This window comes from Thamnophis sirtalis, unplaced genomic scaffold, assembly GCF_051295495.1.
Source record: "Thamnophis sirtalis isolate CommonGarterSnake01/CBP01778 unplaced genomic scaffold, rThaSir2_p1.2 scaffold_1, whole genome shotgun sequence".
Taxonomy (NCBI): domain Eukaryota; kingdom Metazoa; phylum Chordata; class Lepidosauria; order Squamata; family Natricidae; genus Thamnophis; species Thamnophis sirtalis.
The window spans coordinates 160927790-160952099 of NW_028261381.1; the positions used below are offsets into that span (position 1 = coordinate 160927790).

The 24310-nt window shown below is 43.4% G+C and overlaps 1 protein-coding gene across 1 annotated transcript; it reads left to right on the forward strand.

Annotated features, from left to right (window-relative positions):
* Nucleotides 1–7964: 7964 nt before the first annotated feature.
* Nucleotides 7965–24130, forward strand: LOC148049801 (tetraspanin-33-like). The gene is made up of 8 exons (XM_087729113.1): nucleotides 7965–8021; nucleotides 8255–8312; nucleotides 9040–9164; nucleotides 10119–10193; nucleotides 10355–10450; nucleotides 22002–22127; nucleotides 23176–23337; nucleotides 24023–24130. Exons 1-8 carry the CDS (start codon nucleotides 7965–7967, stop codon nucleotides 24128–24130), a joined length of 807 nt encoding a protein of 268 aa, XP_087585239.1.
* The last annotated feature ends 180 nt before the right edge of the window (nucleotides 24131–24310 follow it).

Consider the following 24310-nt stretch of genomic DNA (forward strand, 5'->3'; position numbering starts at 1 on the left):
CTTAATGTCTTCACAGTACTTGAAGAAAGAAGATGCAATAAATGTTTCTTGAGATCGAGTGTGAAGATGGGGATACCAGATTTTCAGGGATTAAGAATGGATCCATTTCTTCCTCTAAAGCAGGGGTGTCAAAGTTGATTTCATTGAGGGTTGTATCAGAGTAGTGTTTGACCTTATGGGGGAGGGTGCGGGGGGGGGGGAGCATAGCAGTGGTGGGTTCTGGCTGGTACGGCCCGGTACAGCCATACCAGTAGTAGCCGGGAGCAGCTGCCACCATACCGGTACGGTGGCTTGTTTGGCCCACCCGCCTGCCCACGTTCCATACTTGTTTTTAAAGCAACTGGCCAATTGTGCATGCGTGCACAGCGTGTGGCAAACAGCTGGAGTCACGGGAGGTGGAGTGCACATATGTGTGCAGTGCATGTGCACGAACAGGGCGCCCGGCCCCGTGCGCAGCGTTCCAATAGCGACAGGGAGAGGAACCCAGCACTGCGGCATGGCCAAGGTGGGCATGACCAGCTTGAGGATACGACCCGTGGGATGCTTAGATCTGGCCCGTGGGCCCGCCCTGCAAACAGTGAAGAACCAGCTCATGGTACCTCTGCCAGCAAAAACGTAGCTCGGCCTCCCGGGCTCAGTTTTTGGCTGTGATGGCCTCCTGCAACCCTCTGCCGGTGAAAAAGGAACTCAGAGGAGGTGGTGCATGGCCCGCCCAGGCTCTGTTTTCGGCTGCGATGGCCTCCTGGAGCCCTTTGCCAGTGAAAAGAGAGCCGGGGAAGGTCTTCTGACAAGCAAAGTTAATGAGAAAGCCAGATTCACTTAACAACTGTGTTACTAACTTAACAAACGCAGTGATTCACTTAATCAGTGTGGCAAGAAAAATCGTAAAATGGAACACATTTCTCACTTCGCAACATACGTTTTGGGCTCGATTGTGGTCATAAGTCGAGGACTTCCTGTATTTGTTATTTCCGGTCCTGGTTTTCATAGCCTTGAAAAAGATGAGTAGGTTCCTTTTATGTACCTAGCCAAGCTTCTTTTCTTTGGATGGAATACCCCAAATTCTTTCAGACTTTCATTTAAAGTTGAATCCATAATTGTTGCCAAAAGAACGCCATCAATTATTTCTTAGTGCAAAACCCACAGACATAGAAATGGAAAGTCAGAATTCTGTCTTGGCTCAGAAAGTAAGCACGGGGCATTGTTGTGCATGGCATCTGACATTATTTTACAGGTCTGATGGCTACCCTGGGAACCTTGCTGATGCCTTTGATCTAACTTTGATCTAACTGGAAAAGACTCCAGGATTTTCCAGAGACTTGATACGTCCAGGAATGCTGCTGCTGTTGCTGACGTCCTAGGCAGAATGTCTCCATCTCCAAAAGGCAGATTCAGCACCTCCCTGCCTACACATGTCATGGGAAACACCATCTGAGGGCTCAAGAGGGCTAAATTTAGCAGCCATTTAATCTGAAAAGAGGCCTCAGTCTTGCAATGTCAAACTGGGTAGCTCTACCCTCTTGTACCCTCCCTGTGATATTTTTTTATTGAGGTCAGCACGTCAAGAATTGCAGGGTGAAAAGAAAGTCACCTTTTTCTGGAGTGGTTTAACTTGGTGGCTTTTCAGATGCAATCGATGTCCGAGCTACCAATTTCTGAGGCTAACTCCACCCAGGTGTGGATCTTTCTCAACTGCCCCCATGCAGCCATGTTCCTTCCTCTGTCTTTTGGGATAAAGGCTGTGGGGTGTGTTACACATGTAACACATCTGCCTGCTTAGTACAGAAAAGAATGCAGATGTTCAACAAGCAGCAGCTTTGAATCAAAGAAGATGCTAGGAGAACCTTAGAACATTATGCGCTGCTAATGAATGGAGTGTGGTACGCTGTATCCTGGCTTGTTTAACAATTAAAAAGTATAAGGATTCCTTCATCACAAACTATAAAATATTTAAGATCTGTTGAAGAGAAAGTTGAAAGTCATTAGGTTTTATAACTTTAGGGGGGGGTCTTTTCTTTTTTTTGTCCCCCTTTCTTTCCTCTTTTCTCCTTTTCTAACTTTTTCTATGATTTTGGTTTTTTTTTACTTTACACAAAATCCTCAATAAATCTAAGTAGTAAAACAGACTATAGGACATGAGGTGCAAACTGTAAGGCTTGGGATTCACAGGTCACATGATAGGAAAATCAAATAAAATGTACTGAATGGCTGCAATTGCAAAATATATAAATCCTGGCCTACTTCAACCCTGAATCAGAGGTGGCATTCAGCAGGTTCTGGAGAACCGGTAGTGGAAATTTTGAGTAGTTTGGAGAACCGGTAAATACCACCTCTAACTGGACCCGCCCCCATCTATTCTCTGCCTCCTGAGTCCCAGCTGATCAGGAGGAAATGGGGATTTTGCAGTAACCTTTCCCTGGAGTGGGGAGGGAATGGAGATTTTACAGTATCCTCCCCCTGCCACGCCTGCCAAGCCACGGCCACAGAACTGATAGTAAAAAAAAATTGAATCCCACCAATGCCCTGAATGATTACATACAAAGCCAGCCCACCTGGCTAATTTAATGCAGGGGTGAAATCCACTTACATTTGCTATTGGTTTGGTAGCAATGTGAACATGTGCGCAGGATGTTCCGCACATACGCAGAGGTTCAAAAACGGACATGATGACGTCTGGGAGGGTGGGTGGAGGCTGCTAGCGGCATACCTGAAAAGGTAAGCAAACACCAGGGAGTGGGAATCCGCTGTGCCACGCGATTTAGATTAGCTAGAAAGCAGGAAATCCTGCTTTCTAGCTAATATAAATCGTGCATCACAGCTGATCGTTGGAAAAGCATTTTTTTTACTACCGGTTCGGATGGACCAGTAGCATTTTTACTATTGGTTTCACCCCTGGTTTAATGTATTGTATACACTTAGAACTTTGGTTAATACTGTAACCAGGTTAAACCTGGCATATAAATGTGATTACAAGGTGAAGGGGAGAATGTTTGAAGCTGGATATAACTTAGCTACGTGACTAGGTGTACACAGTAGAGGAATATATTCACACACTATGCTAAGCAAAAATAAACTACCACAGTTTGCATTCTCATGGCATATCTAATTATAGTGCAGCTTGTATAATGCACGAATCTAGCCATAGATTCGTGCATTTGTGCACAGGTTATAAGATGTGGCTTTTATGGCATGAAGTTTAGGTTGATTTGGTGAGGCAAAGAACAAAATCTTGTCTATTCCAGCTCCATTAATGGGTAATTGTGTGCTACAGCCTCTTCCATCACCCTAGCTTAGAAGGTGTCTGTAGGCCCTGAGTAACACCCAAGCTAAATCCACAAGCTGATATTGGGATCAGACCAGCATTTTCCACCCCTTCTAATTTGCAATGTTTTCCAATCTTGACAGCTTTAAAATGGGTGGACGTCAACTCCCAGAATTCCTCAGCTAGCTGCCAAGATCAAACACTGATCTAATGGTAGACTTGACCTGGAGGATGAGTTTCACACACATGCCAAGTGCAGATCTCGGAATGTCCTGTCGCAGAAAATGACAGGCTTTAAACTTCTCAGGATACAGGAAAGGTTTATTTGGCAGCCAGGTTCAGAAAGTTAGCAAAGTGGTTAACATTGCAAATTCTGAACCACCTTCATCATCAAAGCACGCGTTCTTATACATTCTCAAAGGCAGCGTAACACGGAAACACTTAACTCATTTCTTATTGGTTACCTTGAGGAGAAAGCCTTATAAGGAGATGGGGTCTTACTTCTCCTTTTGTTACAGGTATGGACTACGTATCATTAACAAACTTTATCTGAACCTTGTGGTGTGGACTTTTGACATAGGGACGTTGGCTAGAACATCTTGTGGTTAGAGGCTGATGACATTTCCTTTAAGCAGACTTCTAACTGTCCCTTTTATGCCACGTCTTTATTCTTAGATTTTTAATCCATATTTTATTCTACTTTAGTCCGATGTGAAGTAGGATATGGACGTCTTATCTCTCATAATGTTTCTCTTTTGCTATTATCTGATTCTGCTGCTGTTGCTGCTTATGGAGGATCTATGTATTGTAGCTGTCATGGAAATTGATCAGCATCTCCTCCTGCTGCCTAAAAACACCCTAATTCGCTGTAGCAAACAAGCTTGAACTGGATCAGGTCTAACTGACCAGAGCTATCTACCAACATGCTTTTTCTGACCATTCTAATAAACCAACAAGATCTGAACCTGTTGCAAGAAGCAAACTTTGGGGAAGATTGGGGGGGGCAAAAACTATTAAAGGCTTCAGCTAAGCCTTTTCTGCACCTACCTTGCAGAGGTGGGTTCCTACTGGTTCGGAATTGTTCGGCCGAATAGGTAGTAACTCGGCCAGACACGTGACTGTACCGGTTCTATCCTGGGCACAACAATCTTTATTTTCTGTTCTGCACATGCACAGAACAATTTTCATTGAAAAAATGTAACCCCCCCTTTTTTAATGGTATGTGCATGAGCAGACCTATTTAAGTGCAAATGCAGACATGCTCAGAGCAAAATATTTTGGGCACCGAACCGGTAGTAATGCCAGCAAGAACCCACCCCTGCTACCTTGACTTCCTCAGAGCTCTGTCTCTCTCCTTTATCCCTCTCTCCCCCTATCCATCCATCCATCCATCCATCCATCCACATCTACCTACCTACCTACCTGCCTACCTACCTACCTACCTATCTTCCCACCTACCTTCCATTTACCCACCCACCTACCTCTCTCACATACTCCTAAAAACCGTATACTATTTCAGACAAATAGTTATCCAATCTCTTCTTTAAAACCTCTAGCGTTGGAGGAGCACTCATAACTTCTGGAGGCAAGTTGTTCCACTGATCAACTGTTCTAACTGTCAGGAAATGTCTCCTTAGTTCTGGGTTGCTTCTCTCCTTGATTCGTTTCCATCCATTGCTCCTTGTCCTGCCTTCAGGTGCTAAACATGCACCAGCATTCTTCCCTTGCAAGAAAACTAAATTTTAACTCTACATCTGCCAAGAGGATTCAGATTGCTGTATTCAAGCAGAATACTGTGTATTCAAGCTGAATACTGTGCTGGGTCTCACCCATTGCAATAACCTTTATGAATGACAAAAGCAACTAGTGAAAAACCTCTGGCTGCCCTTCCAAGCAACCCAAGAGTGCCCTCTCGTGCTTGCTTTCTGCAAAGGCTCCACAATTTGGATTATCTCTAGTGGAATTTTCATAGGTCCAGATAATAACTAGACAACCCATACCCCATTGAGTCATCATTTCACAGGTATTTTGTTAGCTAAACAGAGAAAAAGAATGACCACAGTTGGGTAAAAAAGCAGTGGTAGCAACCTTTGACTTCCTGCAGGCTTCACCATTGAGTTTCCTTGTGGGAAGTTGGGAGGGAATTCAGAAATCTTTCCTTCTTTCCCTCCTTGTCATTCTACCATTATCTTCCATCCCTTCCCTTCCCTTATCAGTAGGCAGGTGGGTGGTGGGATTGCAAATGATTGGGAAGCTGTCACACACAATTCAAAATCACTGTCACGTGACTACAGCAGTAGTCCAGCACAACCAGTCACAACTTCCCCAAATTTCATTCCCTCCGGAATTGTGGGTCCCAGATTTTGGATGCATTCTGTAAGTTATCCCATTTGAGGTACCTTAGTTCAAAACCTGTTGTCTTATGATGCACTGTTTTTCCCAGTTAAAGGTTACGGAAATTACAGTTTGTTAATATTGTGTAAGTACCACTAATTAGCAGACAAACCTGTTCCAAACACCAGCAAATGCATATTTTGTAAAGAAAAAGAGGAAACTGTGGGTCACGGATACCATAAATTTGACCGTAAATTGTGACAGGACAAAAAGTATCATTTCTGAGAATTCCACAGGTCACAAAATTGAAGAAGTTATTTCCCACCATCGGTTGTTTGTTGTTGCAGTCCAGTCCTCTAGCTTTTTTTTAAAAAAAACCTTCTCTTCCCACCCCATCATCACAGCTTAGAAGCTGTAAATATGATAATCAAAATAAACATAGTTGTGATCCAAAACAGGAAGGTAGCTTTGATTGCATAATCCAAACAACAATAATCCAATAATTAACCCCCCCCCCATTTTTTTGAATTCCTTTGCCAGAAAGGAAGCCAGGGGCCAGGGAGGTAAATGGTTGCATAAGTAATCTGGCAACCAGCCTTAAAAAAGCAAAATCCTTTTTTGGGTGCTACATGATGAAATGTCACCTGGGGGAATCAAGGATACTCTCAGCATGTTTTCGTAGCTTAACTCCTAGTTTAGGTGCCTAAGGGTTTGTTGGAAGAAATGTCCTTCTGGGTTCGGTTCCAAGTGGGGAAAAAGACACTGGAAACATGGAGGCTGCTTGGAAAGATGATTTTAATAGTGGTTCAAGGTTCAAGGTTCATTTTATTTATATGCCGCCCTATTCCCAGCGGGACTCAGGGCGGCGCACAAACCCAAAGGAGGGGAAGGGAAACACAAGAACTACAGCAAAAAGTACAGGGAATTTAAAAACGACCAACAGCCACACGATTTGAGAGGGGAAGGGAACTCATTGACCCCAGGCCTGCCGACACAGCCAGGTTTTAACGGCTTTTCGGAAGGTCTGGAGAGAGGTGAGGGTCCGAATCTCTGCGGGGAGCTCGTTCCAAAGGGCCGGAGCCGCCACAGAGAAGGCCCTCCCCAGGGTAGTCGCCAGATGACATTGGCTAGTAGACGGAACCTGGAGGAGGCCTAATCTGTGTGATCTAATGGGTCTTTGGGAGGTAATTGGCAGCAGGCGGTCTCTCAAGTGGACAGGACCACGTGGCTTAAGGTCCTGGGGAAAAAGGTGATCACATGCTTCAAGATGTTGGATGGAGAAGAAAAAGAAAAAAGGGGGCTTGCAGCTTGCTGAAAGTTCCCGAGTTTTTTATACTCTCTGTTAGGCCCCACCTCTCTGTTTCCTGTTCCTGTGTAAGAAATGTATTCTAATTGGTTGTCAGACTCCCATGGGGCCATGCAGGGCAACTTTCTAGGCTGTGTTTTGAGTCCAGGTTTGGTTGAGCATTGCTTCTTCCCTGGTTCCCTGTGGGGAGATGGGTAATAGGCTATCATGCCTTAATCCCATCACTCTGGAGTTGAGGTGAAGAGGGAGATCTTTGTTATGTAGAATAGACTGACTCAGGCATTTTAATGGCCCATTGACAAAGGTAGGGGCTATTAAGAGTGAGTCTGTTTCCTGCCTAAAAACATGTTTCCCCACTTCTTATCCAGGGAAATATAATATTCTGCCTTTTCAATATTTCCCAGGATATTTCATTCTTCTAGGAGAGGGGTGAGTGCTAACTTCCTACAATGTATTAAAAGTACCACAAATTCCAGAGCAAGAAAGGAAAACCTCCTGTCAACAGAGGGATGTAACTCCACCCCTCCGGTCGTAAAGTTCTATAAAAAAACCCGCAGATTAATTTTTTCAGAAAGTTGTGTTTGCGCAAAACTGTGGACTTGGCTTTACATGACAACAAATAAACACAGACCAGAAAGGATCTTAGGCAATCCACATTTATTCCCCCTCTGCCAAATAAGCCAAATGATCCAACTAAGCTCTGCTTATCCTTCTTCAGTTGTGGCTGCCTCTTTCTCTCAATGCTTGGCCACAAATCAGGGACCCAAAAACTTTCCAGAGTGCCAAGCCAGGATCAAGCCAAGACTTGTCTCTGACGTAGTCTGAGCAGCAAGCCAGCCAGCCATCCCTTCTGCCTTCCTCATATCCTCACCACACCCCAATATCTCCTGCCTAGATCTTTCCCCCTGCTTCAGGATTCCTATCCTGGAGGGGGACATTGAAGTCACTAGTCAGAGCCTGTATGGCTTCCCTCCTGAAGCCCCCTCCCCAAATCCTTGCACGCTGAGAAGCGGGTGCATGAATCTGCAGCACAAGGCAGAGGCAATCAGGCAGTGGTGAACCATGCGCACCAACCAGATTATGAAATACACTCTCTTTGCCTCCTGCTACCTCTTCTGGGTGAGTCAAAAGGGGGAATATTTGGCAATGCTGGGATTTGCATTGGCTTTGCCAGGGAACGCCACTGGTTCCCAGGAAGCCTGCCTACCAGAGATGGCGACACAAAGGCCCTTACAACCTGTCTTGTATCTTAAACGCTGGGAATGCTGGGTCAGTTCTTCTTCTTTAGCAACGCTGTTAGTGTTCAGACACATAAGAAATTGGATGGGCCTTCGTTTTTCTTTCCTTCAAAGGTAGCCGGTGGACTCATGGTGGCTGTCGGAATTTATGCCAGGCTTTCCAAGGAAGCAGGTGAGTGGCCTGAACCTTTACAGAATTTGCTGGGATGCAGTCCGCATTAGGAGGGAGATGAGAAAGCTTGTCCTCATGGCCATGTTAACAGCCTGCCCTAACCCTAACCCTAACCCTTGAGGCAACAACGGCTGTAACTTGCACTGTCCTAACAGTTCAACTCTATTCTGTCTCAAGAATGGGGCTGGCGAATGGGGCTGACCTTACAAGTTTATGAGGAACAGATGCAGGGGTAGGCTTCAAGAACTTCAGCAATGGGTTCTCTGCCTGGTTGCTGGGTGGGCATGCGGCATGCCTATGGTGGGTGTGGCCTAGTCAGCCTCCTGCACCACAGCGGCAGGGGTGGATTCCTGCCAGTTCTAACCTCTTCTATAGAAGAGGTTCCACAAATCTACAGTGCCATTTAGAACCGGTTCCACCACCTTCCCCCTGCCCGTCCGCACATCATCAAAATGAAGAGCGAGAGGAGGAATGCTGGGAGTTGGAGTCCACAAGTCTTAAAGCTGTCAAGTTTGAACACCTCTGAGTTTATTTTTTCCTAAAGGGTTAGGAGACCAAGGGTCTTGTAACTTGATAGCTTTAAGACTTGCGTGCTTCAAATGCCAGAGTTTCTGAGCCAACATTTTGGTTGCTAAGGAAGAGCATTGTTAATTGAGTTTCAGTGAAGTTGTCCTACTACTGAGGTCATTCGTGGAAGTTTTTAAGTAGTGTCTCCATCTTTTTCCAGGTGCTGTGGATTCCTTGTTGGCTGATCCCTCCATAATTCTTTTAGCAGTGGGCACTCTGATTTTCTGCATCACTTTTGTGGGGTGCTTGGGAGCTTTACGGGACCTCACGCTGATGTTGAAAATGGTACGTTCAAACCAGTGGTGGGTTTCAAATTTTTTTAGAACCTCTTCTGTAGGTGTGGCCTGCTTTGTAGGAGTGGCTTGCCGGCCATGTGATTGGGTGGGAGTGGCTTGCCAGCCATGTGACCGGGTGGGAGTGGCTTGCCAGCTATATGATCGGGTAGGCATGGCCAACTTGTAAAGTGTGGTGAAACTCACTTAACAACGCTCTTGTTTAGCAACCAAAATGTTGGCTCAGAAACTCTGGCATTTGAAGCACGCAAGTATTAAAGCTGACAAGTTACAGTACAAGACCCTTGCACCCCAATCCTTAAAAAAAAAACCAGGGGTGTTCAAACTTGACAACTTTAAGACTTGTGGACTTCAACTCCCAGAATTCCTCCTCTCGCTCTTCATCTTGATGATGTGAGGACGGGCGGGGGGAGGGAGCTGGTTCTAAACGTCACTGTAGATTTGTGGAACCTCTTCTATAGAAGAGGTTAGAACTGGCAGGAACCCACCCCTGGTTCAAACTAGGATCTCCCTTTTCCCTTCCATCAGCCACCCTTGGTGGGCAACGAGGAATTCTCCATCCCTTTGACAGTAGTAGATCCTCTCATAGCAGATACTGCTTTCATTTCGTGCTTGAGGGCATCCTTTTGGTGCATCTGGCTGGTCCAGCTATGAACAGACAGAGGATGCTAAACTAGATGGACATGATCTAGAAGGAACTTTTCCTACAATAAGTTCCTCAAGGGATTGGCACATATTGAAAGAAGGATACATGGCTCAGTTTTGATTCAGAGTCTAGGGAACAGGTGAGCGCTTGTTCGTCTATGATGAAGCAAATTCCGTATGCAAATCCACATTGAGATGGGACAGATGGGTGTTTTTCATCGGTATGTAAATGTGCATTTTGCAGCTGCTGACTTTTTTTTTCTTTTTCTTTTTTCTTTCTTTTATTCTGTTTTCTTTCTAGTTTGCCTGGATCTTGCTCATTGTCTTCATTCTGCAAATTGTGGCTGCAGTTTTAGGCTTCGTCTTCTCTGGCATGGTAAAGAAAAAAAAATACTTGATACACCAACTCCATCAGCCGTAGTCAAAGTGGGCAAAAGATTCCAGCGACAATCCTCCAAGCCTGGTTTTCAAGTGGGTCCAAAGTTTCTCTGAGCACTTCCTGGGATGAAAAACTCCCTCTATTTTTTTGTCCCTCAGGTGATGGAAAAAGCCACATTTTTAATGGGCCAGGCCATCTCCCGCTATCGTGACAATCTTGATTTGCAGAACCTCATTGACTACATCCAGAAGAAGGTAACGGGTTCTGAATTTGCCCTGGTTTCCAACATTATGTAGAAGTTCTGGTTCCAGAGCCTTTTGTCTTTTAGAGCTTTAGGCAGGCTCCGGTGGTGGGTTGCCGATTTTTTTTACTACTGGTTCGGGTGCGTTCCCGTGCACGCGCGCGATGCTTCTGCGCATGCGCAGAAGCGTCCAGGTGGGTGGGCGGAGCCTCCCGCCACTGCTACTACCAGTTCGCCCAATCTGGGCCGAACCGGGAGTAACCCACCTCTGGGCAGGCTCTGTATAAAAGCACTGATATTCTTTCACATTTCATGAGGGAAGAACAATTAACTGATCTGCAAAACTGGCCCATAGGTAGTCCTTGGCTTACGACCGGAATTTCCATTGCTACACAAGGTAGTTGTTAAGTGAGTCTTGCCCGATTTTACAACCTTTTTTTGCCACCATTGTTAAGCAAATCATGGCAATTGTTAGGTGAGTCATGTGATCGTTAAATGAAGTGGCTTCTCTCATTGACTTTGCTATCTGGGAAGGTCACAAATGGCAATTATGTGGCCTTGGGATGATGCAACCATTGTAAATAGATCTCAGTTGCCAGCACCCAAATTTTGATCATGTAATCATCAATGATTCTTATGATCATGGGAATGCTGTGGTGGTCATAAGTTTCTTTTTTCAGTGCCGTTGTCACTTCGAGCTAAACAAATGGTTGTAAGTTGAGGAACTATTTCTACTAATTTGGAATTGTTTTTAAAAAGATCCAGATATTGTTGCTAGACATTGCCCTGTGTTTTCGGTGTTACTCTTTTGCTCTGGTCCAAATTTGTGATTTCCTTAAATGTAAAGTTAAATTGCAGCTCCTGCCTGTTCAGTCTGGCTTAACAAAAAGAGCATTGAAACTTTAAATGGGCTACAATCAGTGTGGGATTCAGCCGGTTCAGGCAAACCGGTTGTTAAATTGCTGACTGGCCCCTCCCTGCCCCGCCCCTTCAAGGAGTCCCCGCCCCACCCGCCGTGGCCCATTTTTGCTCCCAGAAGGCTGCAAGGAGACCTCCTAAGCCCAAAATGGGGAACAGGGATATATGTGGTGTTCCCCGCAACCTGTTGTTGCTCCGAGGGGGGTACAGGAGGCCAAGTGCTGCCTGTCACACCCCATGGCCACGCCCACCAGCCGGTCATTAGGGCAGAGAACCGGTTGTTAAATTAGTTGAATCCCACCACTGGTACAATCCCTGCTACTGATCACACCCAATCCTTTTACTGATTCATTTTGAGCACAACAGCATTAGAATTTCTTGAAAGTGCAATTAAGAGGGTCTTCAAGGACATGCAGAAAAGGGCACCACAAAAGAGCAGAACCAACAACAAGAAGTTATTAATTCATTTTGCTGGGGGATCATTTTGGAATGGAATATTTCTGAATCAAATTTCTTGTAGGATCTTATCTGTGGTGGTGAGCATTTCCAGATAACAAGAGTACTGTATCGAATTGCCACGTGGAATACCATTTTCATTCTGCTTCCAGCTTTTTATGGAAGAGTTGCAGTACTAGGGTATTAAACATATACCGTAACTGAAAAGAAGTGTTCTCTAAGGTAAATTGAGGTGTGTTGTGATCTCCCTAGAGCAGATACTCCGTAGACAGAAGGCAGAGCAGGATTATTAATATTATAGATAGTCATACAGTCAGCCAGATGTTTAGACTGGATTTGGCATTCTTGTCTGCCTATTGAGTCCTTCCCAAGGACCTGGGATAGGCAGATGTGGTTGTTTAATAATATTAACACTAAATGTCTATGGATATTCTCAGTCATCCAGGTGATGGTTGTTTCATGGTTCTGCCATAAAGAGTTGCCTCTTGAAAAAGCACCTTTGGGACAATATTTGCGCTACGCTGTTCCCAGAAAAAACTATCCTTTGCAATTGTCTGATGGTTATTTGTCAATGCTGATGGTGTTCAAGTAGTGCTCCAGATGTTTTGGGATTACACCCAAGGTGCCTATTATTCTAGGTACTACCTTTGTTTCCTTTCACCAATCGTTCGATCTCTGTTTTTGTAGGTCTTTGTATTTTGTTATCTTCTCCAGTTCTTTCTTTTCTATTCTGCAGCTACTGCCACGCCCAGCATCCAAACTTCTTCTTATTATTATTATATACTTTATTCATTAAACATGAAACTCAGTCAACTGAACATTTAAAAATGTATCACAAATACCATTAACTAGTGCTAATGGTTGACATGGGCTGCTGCCAGCAGCCAAGTATTTTCTTAAAATATATGATGTTCCAAGTAACGCAGTTTTTGGCAGTTCCGCAGGTAATAATCACGTAGGTTCAATGGCCAGGTCGCAATATTTCATGATTTTTTCCAATTCTTTTTCTTCGACTTTGGCGTCTCCTGGTACAGCAATATCAATAAATTGTATACTTTGGCCCTCGACAACCACGATATCTGGTGTGTTGTGTTCCAAATGATGATCCATCTAAATTCAAAAGTCCCATAAGATCTTCACTGTCTCGTTTTTGACTTTTTCCACTTTATGTTCCCCTGACTTTTTATTATTATTATTATATAAACTTTTATTCAATAAACATGAAACTCAGTCAATTGAACATTCAAAAATGTATCACAAATACCATTGACTGGTGCTAATGGTTGATACGGTTTGCTGCCAGCGTCCTAGGTATCAACCAAGTACCTTCTTAAAATATATTGCTGATATCAATAAACTGTACACTTTGGCTCTCTACAACCGTGATATTTGGCGCATTGTGAATGGGTATCCCTGTTTTTTTTAATTATTATTATATACTTTATTCATTAAACATGAAACTCAGCCAACTGAACATTCAAAAATCCATTACAAATACCAGTGACTGGTGCTAATGGTTGATACGGTTTGCTGCCAGTGTCCTAGGTATCAACCAAGTACTTTCTTAAAATATAAGATGTTCCGAGTAGCACAGTTTTTTGCAGTTCCGCTGGTGTTATTGCAGGAAGCTGAAATTTGTTGATGTATCTTGTAAAATTCTTGGACATGGTGCCAAGTGCCCCGATGACAATGGGTATCACTGTTACATGCTTCATCCATAGCCATGTAGTTTCGATGGCCAGGTCGCAATATTTCATGATTTTTTCTAGTTCTTTTTCTTCGACACTGGGATCTCCTGGAACAGCAATATCAATAAACTGTACACTTTGGCCCTGAACAACCATGATATCTGGTGTGTTGTGCTCCAAATGACGATCCGTTTGCATTCGAAAGTCCCACAAGATCTTCACCTTCTCATTTTCAATAACTTTTTCCACTTTATGTTCCCATGACTTTCGGGATACAGGTAAATAATATTTTTTACATAATGACCAGTGGATTAATTTAGAAACTCGGTCGTGTCCAGCTTTGTAATCAGTTTGTGCGATTTTGCTGCATTCACATATTAAATGTGAAACAGTTTTGACTTTGTTACTGCAAAGTCAGCAGTTTGGGTTGTCAGTGGATTTTTGTATCTTCGCTTTCATGGCATTAGTTTGTAGTGCTTGTTCTTGAGCAGCCAGTATTAAACCTTCCGTTTCTTTCTTAATAATTCCCATCTTAAGCCATGTCCATGTCAAATTGTCATCACATTTTCCTTCAATGTTTTTCAAGTGCTGTCCATGCAAAGCTTTGGTTTTCCATCTATTTAATCTGTCATCCAGCTGTTTTTCATTATATTCTGCTTTTGTTTCTGTTGTTTTTAGGCTGTTCTCGGTTTTCACAGCCTGCAACAATTTTTCTTGCTTTGGTTCACATAATCATTCAAACTTCATTTTTCTTCTTCTATAGGTTGATGGATTTGCAGTGGCCCCCTGCCCCCTATTTTTCTTGGCAGGTACAACCTGTTGATGTCACTTCATGGATGTAAAGTGTGGTACATATTCAAAAGTTTGCGTGTTTTCCGGTCCAAGTTTTCCAGTTCAGCCAGAGTTCAGTTGATGATTCCAGCTGAGTAGCGTATCACTGGAACTGCCCATGTGTTAATGGCTTTAATTATGTTTCCAGCATCCAGCTTTGATTTTAATATTTTGCGGACCCTCCTGATTCCTTTTGCGTTGATTCTTTGATTTTTCCATTCAAGATGTTATCTGCTTCCAATATGCCTATGTACTTGTAACCATCATCCTTTGCTAATGCTTTCACTATATTTCCATTTCCAAGTTCTATTCCTTCTGTTTTTTCCATTTTTCCTCACTACATGGATAAAATAGCACATTTTTCAAGTCCAAAGTTCATTTTGATGTCACTGCTGAACAGTTGAACTGTGTTGAGTATTGATTTAAGTTCAGTAGTGTTTTTCGCATACATTTTAAAATCATCCATGTATAGTAGATGGTTTCTCTTGCCATGTTGGCTTGAGATTTGGTATCCCAGTTTTGTGTTTCGTAGGATTATTGTCAGTGGAATTAATGCAATGTTGAACAGTAGTGGTGAAAGTGAATCCCCTTGGAAGATTCCTCATCTGATGTTGACTTCACCAATGTTCTCCTCATTTGTTGTTAGAATTGTTTTCCATTTTTGCATATTTGCTTTCAAAAATGTACAGATATTTTTGCTGATTCCAAAATTTTCCAGACAGGTGTTAATCCAGCTGTGGGGAAATGAGTCAAATGCCTTCTTGTAATCAATCCACACCATATTTAAATTTGTTTTTCTTCATTTTGCATTTTTTAGTACCATTTTGTCTATGAGCAGCTGATCTTTTGTTCCTCTTGATTTTTTTTTATGATTTCCTTTTTGTTCTACTTGATACAAACTGTTTTCCATCAGATGATTGAATACTGAATTTGCCAGTATCCTTGTAAAAAGTTTGAATGTTGTTGGCAAAGTAATTGGGAGATAGTTGATTGGTTCTGTGCCTTTTTCTGGATTTTTCATTATCAAGTATGTTTGGCCAGCTGTTAACCATTCTTCACTTGTTGCAGCATCATTATTATTATTATTATTATTATTATTATTGTTGTTGTTGTTGTTGTTGTACAATTGTATCACAGCGGCCAGTTGTTTCGCCGGATTTGGCATTGGTTACTAGTCGGGCCCCACCCAGGGGCCTAGGACGTCGTAACGTATTTTCGTAATATGCGTGCAGATCCAAGCAGTGCGGCTTTTTGCATTTGACTGATGGTGATTTTGTCAATTTTTAACTGTTTTAAATGTAATTCCAGTGCTTTTGGAATAGCACCCAGTGTGCCAATTACCACTGGAATTACCACTGCTGGTTTGTGCCATAGTCGTTGAATTTCGATTTTTAAGTCCTGGTATCTTGCGATTTTTTCATGTTCCTTCTCGGCGACCCTGCTATCACCTGGTATTGCGATGTCTATGATTGTGACCTTATTTTTCTCAACCAGTGTGATGTCTGGTGTATTATGCGCCAGTATTTTGTCGGTTTGTATACGGAAATCCCACAAGATCTTGACCATCTGATTTTCGGTGACTTTTTCAGGCTGATGTTCCCACCAGTTTGTTGCTGTTTTAATATTATAATTTTTGCACAAATTCCAATGGATCATTTGTGCTACTGAATTGTGCCGCAATTTATAATCAGTCTGCGCGATTTTTTTACAGCAGCTGAGTATGTGATCAACAGTTTCATCAGCTTCTTTGCAAAGTCTGCATTTGGCATCATCAGAGGTTTTTTCGATTTTGGCCTTAATGGCATTTGTGCGGATAGCTTGTTCTTGCGCAGCCAGGATTAGTGACTCTGTTTCTTTCTTTAATGTACCTGTTTTTAACCATAACCAAGTTTGTTCACTGTCCACTTTATCTTTTATTTTTTCCAGAAATTGACCATGCAGTGCTTTGTTCTGCCAACTCTCCATTCTTGATTTTATCACATCTTTTCTGTATTCTTGTTTTGTCTGTTGGGCCTTCAGTAGATTTTTGTTCTTTACTTCGATTAATAGATGTTCTTGACTTTCTTTTAAATAATCAGCCAGTGCATGTTTTTCTTCTTCAACTGTTTGCTTCACTTGTAATAATCCTCTGCCACCTGATTTTCGGGGCAGATACAGTCTATCAGTATCACCACGTGGATGTAAACTGTAGTGCATTGTCATTAGTTTCCTGGTTTTTCGGTCCAAAAGGTCCAAATCAGCTTGTGTCCAGTTAACTATGCCAGCTGTGTATCTTATAACTGGTATTGCCCAGGTATTTATGGCCTTGATTGTATTTCCACCATTCAATTTAGATTTCAAAATTTTCCTAACTCTGTTGGTGTACTCTCGCCTGACAATAGTTTTTACTTCTCCATGCTTGATGTTATCCAACTGCAGAATGCCTAAGTATTTGTAGGCTTCATTTTCTTTGCATTTAATTAGTTGGCCATTGGGCATTTCAATTCCCTCACATGCAGTGATTTTGCCCCTTTTTATGGATACAGTGGCACATTTTTCCATGCCAAACTGCATTGAAATATCGGTGCTGAATACTCGGACTGTATTTGTCAATGATTGGATTTCTATTTCTGACTTTCCATAGAGTTTCAAATCATCCATATATAGTAAATGCGAAATTTTTTCAGCTTTTTTGGCTGTTTGGTAGCCTAATTTCATTTTTTTTAAGATTACTGATAGTGGGATCATTGCGATGATGAAGAGAAGAGGTGAAAGTGAATCACCCTGGAAAATTCCTCGCTTGATATTAACCATTCCAGCTCCAACGGTCCTTGGAGGAAGCAGACTATCTAGACCCCTTCCAGTCAGGCTTCAGACCCGGTTACAGCACTGAAACCGCCTTGGTCGCATTGATGGATGATCTCTGGAGAGCCAGAGATGAAGGACATCCCTCCATCCTGGTCCTCCTTGACCTCTCAGCGGCTTTCGATACCATCGACCATGGTATCCTTCTGCGAAGACTGCGGGAGGTGGGAGTGGGAGGCACCGTGTTACGGTGGTTCTCCTCCTACCTCTCGGACAGGTCGCAGTCGGTGTTAGTAGGAGGGCAGAGATCGTCCCCAAGGCCCCTAAAATATGGGGTGCCGCAGGGTTCGGTCTTATCCCCCCTACTATTTAACATTTACATGAAACCGCTGGGAGAGATCATCCGTAGGCACGGGATTAGATACCATCAATATGCGGACGATACTCAATTGTATCTGTCCGCCCCGTGCCAAATCAATGAAGCGGTTGACGTAATGGACCGGGGACTCGAAGCCGTCATGGACTGGATGAGGATTAACAAGCTTGTGCTCAACCCAGAAAAGACCGAGTGGCTGTTGTGTTTTCCTCCCAAAAATTCGGCCATTAATCCAACACTCAGGCTGGGGGGTCAAATTCTACACCCCTCAGAGAGGGTTCGCAACTTGGGAGTCCTCCTGGATCCACAGCTGTCATTCGACCATCATATAGCAGCTGTGACCAGGGGGGCATTCGCCCAGGTACGCCTGGTGCGCCAGTTGCGACCCTACCTGAACCGGGAGGCTCTCACAACAGTCACTCGGGCCCTCGTGATCTCTAGGCTGGAATACTGCAATGTGCTCTACATGGGGCTGCCCTTGAGGAACATCCGGCGACTTCAGCTAGTACAGAACGCAGCCGCGCGAGTGATCGCGGGTGCACCCCGATTCACCCGCATTACACCTATCCTCCGCGAGCTGCGCTGGCTACCTGTCGATCTCCGGATGCGCTTCAAGGTGCTATTGACCACCCATAAAGCCCTACATGGCAGTGGATCTGGATACTTGAGAGACCGCCTTCTGCCAATTACCTCCCTACGGCCTATAAGATCTCATAGGTTGGGCCTCCTCCGCATCCCATCGGCCAGCCAATGTCGGCTGGCAACCACAAGGAGGAGGGCCTTCTCAGTAGCGGCCCCGACCCTTTGGAACGAACTCCCCGTAGAGATCCGTACCCTCACCACCGTCCAGGCCTTCCGCACAGCCTTGAAGAACTGGCTCGCCCGTCAGGCCTGGGGATAAGGACCATTACCCCGCCCGAATGTTGTATGCATGTTGCGTATTATTTTATTATGTGTTGTCGTCTTAGTACTGTATTGTATTGTATTCCCCTCTCCCTGGTTTCTGTGAGCCGCCCTGAGTCCCCTCAGGGAAAAGGGCGGCCTACAAATAAAATCAATTCCAATTCCAATTCCAATTCCATTCCGTAGCTCTCATTCCCTATTGCCAACTCAGTTCTCCATTGTTTCATTGCCTTTTCAGTAAAGGATGTAATATTTTTGCTAATGCCAGTTGTTTCTAAGCATTTTATGATCCAACTATGTGGCAGTGAGTCAAATGCCTTTTTGTAATCAATCCAGACCATATTCAAGTTCGTTTTTCTGTTCTTACAATTTTCTAATATCATTTTATCAATTAGAAGCTGATCTTTTGTGCCCCTGCTCCTTCTTTTGTTGCCTTTTTGCTCTACTGGCAAGATGTTGTTTGTTTCCAAATAATCCATCATGTTATCTGCAATAATGCCTGTGAGTAATTTGAAGGTTGTTGGTAAGCATGTTATTGGTCTATAGTTTTCAGGTGTTGTTCCTTTAGTTGGATCTTTCTGAATCAAGTATGTTTTTCCAGTTGTCAACCATTCATCAATTTGGCCCTTTTGTAAAATTTCATTCAGTTGCCTGGCCAATATTGCATGTAAACTGGTCAGATATTTGAGCCAGAAACCATGTAATTGGTCCTTTCCAGGTGATGTCCAATTCTTTACCTTTTTAACTCGATTTTTGATCATCTCAGTTGTTATTTCTAATACTTGCATTTGTTTGTTGCCAATGCTTTTCTCAAAGTCATGTATCCACTTTGCTTCCTTGTTGTAGTCCTTTGCATTTTCCCACAATTCTTTCCAGAATTCAACTGTGGCCTGCTTTTCTGGTTTTTCTCTTTTGGTGTCACCATTCACATTAAGACTTTGATAAAAACGCCGTTGGTCTGATCGAAATTGCTGATTTTGTTTATATTGGATGATTCGTGCCTCATATCTTTCAATTTTTCTAGCTGTTGCTGTTATCTGCTGTTTTACAATCTCTACAGCTTCATTGATGTTTCTTGTATCCAATCTATATCTTCTGATTAGCCGATCTATGATTTTGTTGTTTTTAAGCCGTTGCTCATGCATGTTCTTTAAGTTACTAGCATCTGCCCTTAATTTTTTGATTTTTTGTTCTAGATGGATTTTCCACTTTGGCTTTGATGCTTTTTCTGTTGTGTGACTAGGTACTTTAATTTTAATGCCTAGTTCATTAGTGACTATTACAGCTGCGCTGTACATTAACTGGTTTGTTTCCAAGATGGATCCCGGTTCAATTGTTGAAAACACTGCATTAACCATTTTCATGATAGGGGCCAAAATTTTCTTAGGCACAGTTTTTAGTGATGGTAAATGTTGCCTTTCCTCATTAAGCAGAAAATGCTCCATGATCTTATCCTTCAATTCTTTTTGTTTTTGAGTTAGTTCATCAGTTGGTTCAGTGATAACTGGTTCTAGTGGTGGTGATGTTATTTCCTCCCCGAGAGCTTCTTCTGGGAGTTCTACTATAATGTCTTTAGTTGTGTCTTGAATATCAGTTATTTCCGCTTGTGATATTGTTTTTTGGGTTTTGCAATTTGCCTGAATTTCCTCATGTTCAACTGCACTAAACACTTTATTCCGTATAATAAATCGCCTTTGATCTGCTAGTCGTTGTTCACTAACATTTGAATCTGGATATTGTTGTTTCTATAATTCATACATTCGCTTTAAATATCCTCTTTTTTCTGGCTCTGAGTTGTAGTAACAGGCCATTATGGCACGGTTTTCATCTGCACTATATTTTTGTCGTTTTGTTGGCTGGTCCACTTGTAGCCCACTTGTCGACGGATGTCCAGGGACCCCAACATCCGCCGCGGCCCTTGATAACCCGCGCGACGACCGATGCGGTATGGAATTCTTATTCATTTTTTTCACCATATTGTATGGGTTGGCGGGGTTTTTTTTTTACGGGACCAGATGCCAACCTGATCCCAACCTTCCTCCTTTCTCATCTGGGCTTGGGACCGGCAACGGCGGAGTTGTTATTATTATTATTATATAATTGTATCACAGCGGCCAGTTGTTTCGCCGGACTTGGCATTGGTTACTAGTCGGGCCCCACCCAGGGGCCTAGGACGTCGTAACGTATTTTCTTAATATCCGTGCAGATCCAAGCAGTGCGGCTTTTTGCATTTGACTGATGGTGATTTTGTCAATTTTTAACTGTTTTAAATGTAATTTCAGTGCTTTTGGAATAGCACCCAGTGTGCCAATTACCACTGGAATTATCACTGCTGGTTTGTGCCATAGTCATTGAATTTCGATTTTTAAGTCCTGGTATCTTGCGATTTTTTCATGTTCCTTCTCGGCGACCCTGCTATCACCTGGTATTGCGATGTCTATGATTGTGACCTTATTTTTCTCAACCAGTGTGATGTCTGGTGTATTATGTGCCAGTATTTTGTCGGTTTGTATACGGAAATCCCACAAGATCTTGACCATCTGATTTTCGGTGACTTTTTCAGGCTGATGTTCCCACCAGTTTGTTGCTGTTTTAATATTATAATTTTTGCACAAATTCCAATGGATCATTTGTGCTACTGAATTGTGCCGCAATTTATAATCAGTCTGCGCGATTTTTTTACAGCAGCTGAGTATGTGATCAACAGTTTCATCAGCTTCTTTGCAAAGTCTGCATTTGGCATCATCAGAGGATTTTTCAATTTTGGCCTTAATGGCATTTGTGCGGATAGCTTGTTCTTGCGCAGCCAGGATTAATGACTCTGTTTCTTTCTTTAATGTGCCTGTTGTTAACCATAACCAAGTTTGTTCACTGTCCACTTTATCTTTTATTTTTTCCAGAAATTGGCCATGCAGTGCTTTGTTCTGCCAACTCTCCATTCTTGATTTTATCACATCTTTTCTGTATTCTTGTTTCGTCTGTTGGGCCTTCAGTAGTTTTTTGTTCTTTACTTCAATTATTATTATTATTATTATTATTATTATTATTATTATTATTATTATTATTATTATTACTGCTGCTGCTATTGTTGTTGTTGTTGTTGTTATTATTATTCCTCTATTCAATTTCAGCACCCATAAGCTGCTAAAGCAAGGGGACATTTCTCTGTGATTTCATGCATTCAATTAGTTAAGATAAGATAAGATAAGATACTTTATTTGTATGCCGCCCTTTTCCCTGGGGGGACTCAGGGCGGCTCACAGTTCAGGGGGAGGGGAGGACAAACCAAGTTACATATAAGACAATACATCATTAAAAGCACAACATTCATACTATTCGGGCAGGGTTAAGGTCTTTAGCCCCAGGCCTGTCGGGACAGCCAGGTTTTAAGGGCTATGCGGAAGGTCTGGAGGGTGGTGAGGGTACAAATCTCCACGGGGAGTTCGTTCCATAGGGTCGGAGCTGCCACAGAGAAGGCTCTCCTCCGCGTGGTTGCCAGTCGACATTGACTGGCTGATGGAACTCGGAGGAGGCCTAATCTGTGGGATCTAATTGGTCGAGTGGAGGTGTTCCCTTGGCATTTGGTTTTGTTTCCCTCTCCTTCCCAGTTCAAATGCTGTGGGGTTCACTCTTTCAAGGACTGGTCCCAGAATATTTATTTTGACTGTCGAGACTCCAATCCCAGCCTGGAGCGTTGTGCAGTGCCCTTCTCTTGCTGTCTGCAAGATAAAGAGGTAAGAGAAAAGGGAAACTGGAAAGTGAAATTCAAACATGACAAAAAGGTGGTACAATTGGGCATAAGTTGCTTAACAACTGCCTGGCTTAGCCACAGAAATTTGGTCCCAAGTTGTGGTCATAAGTGAAGAACTACCTGCAGTTTATTCAAAGGTTCTGGAACCAGAACTTCTGCATTTAATTGGAAACTAGGGCAAATTCGGAACCTGCAATCTTATTCTAGATCACTGATGGCTAATCTTTTTGTCCTCATGTGCCCAAAGTGTGCACGTGTGCACAACAGCCGGGGCGCATGTGCTCATACCAATAATGCAATGTGCCCCACCCTCCTGCACATTCAAACGCAACCACTCCATGCTTCCCCTGCTCCTGAAGCCTCCTGAAACCAAAAACAGGCCATGGAGGGGAACACTGCACCCTGCCTCACTGCAGCCTGTTTTGGGCTTAGCAGGCCTCCCTGAAGCCTCCTGGGATGAAAGATAGGCTGCGACGAGGGCGCACGCCACCCCTCCGTGACCCCACCATGCATGCGCGCACGACCTCCACCCCTGCACATGCACACACAAACACCCCTGCCCCTTCCGTGTATGCACGCGCGTCTCTCACAGCAGAGATCCGAAAATCAGCTGGCTGGTGGGAGGTGTACACGCATGTGCAGTGGAGGTGAGCTGGGACGATGCCTCGTGTGCTGGCAGAGATGGCACAGGTGCCATAGGTTCGCCATCACAGCTCTAGATCTATAAAGGGCCATAAATAAAGATGGTCACCACAGTAGAAGATAGTCTGGAGCTCGTGAAAGTTTATGCTTTTTAATAATGTGTTACTCATAAAAACATTACCAGACTCCTGATTCCCTCACTCCCCATTTAAGGAGGTACAGTAACTTACTTTTCAGTATTGGATGCTGAAGAGGAAACAAAGAACAGCCAATATCTCATTATATGCTTTTTTGACATCTTGCCAATTGTCAATCACATTTAGAAACTATGTGCTCTCATTTGCTTGATCCCTCACTTAACTTCTCATCATGTTCTCAACCTATTCTAGGTTATGCTAAACACCATGTGTGGCTATGGGACACAGAATCTTAAAGGCTGGCAAGCAGAGAACTTGGTATACACAGAGGGCTGCCTAGAGAAGATCGTCCATTGGGGACGGAGCAATCTCTTGCTGATGGCTGGGCTGGCGTTTGGATTTCTGGTCTTGGAGGTAAGGCAGCAGGGCTGGAGGAGATCAGATCAGCCTGGAATAAGAGTGGGAGGATTTGGAGAGTTTAATCAGCTCAGAAGAACCCCCAAACTCAATGGATGGAAATTAATCAAGGAGAGAACCAATCAAGGAGAGAATGAAGGATAAATTTCATGCCTGTGAGAACAATTAATCAGTGGAACGACTTGCCTCCAGAAGTTGTGGGTGCTCCAACACTGAAGGCTTTTAAGAAGAGATTGGAGAGCCATTTGTCTGAAATGGTATAGGGTTTCCCGCCTAGGCAGGGGGTTGGACTAGAAGACCTTCAAGGTCCCTTCCAACTCTGTTATTCAAAAATCCCTGATCTTGAACCACGTTGATAATAAACACTACCAGTTCAATTGGGAAGGAACAAAAATAATTGGCCACGCCAACCCCCGCCACACACATGAGTTTATTGAAGCCTGGTATTCTACCAAAGGAACAATTAACAAGCATATTGAACTAGATCCAGCGTATGAATATGTAAGAATACCAGACCATTTGAATGACCAACAGATAAGGGAACCAATCAGCTGCTCAGAATTTAAATATAGCTCCAAATGAACAACCAATCACATGACCCCTGTGCTACTTCTGTGCAATAGTAAACTCTTTACATCCCTTTCTTGGGTTATATTGCTCAACGTCCTCTGTTTCCTTCCAGGTTGTTGTCTTTCTTCTGGCAGTGATGCTCATTTACCAGATTGATTTCATCATCCAGAAGCGCAGAAGCACCAAGAGGAGGAGGAGGCAGAGTTACCCTGAGAAGTGAGAAAGAAGCCAGCAAGGGATGGAAGTAGGCTGTGAATCTGATTTCCTGAACGGAATAGCCTTTAGATGCATGACATCTGATACCGAATACCGGATATTTGAAATGGCCAGGATTCCCACGTTTACAGTCCCAAAATACCTGAAGGTCACCTGGTTGGAAATGTCTACTATAAATATACAA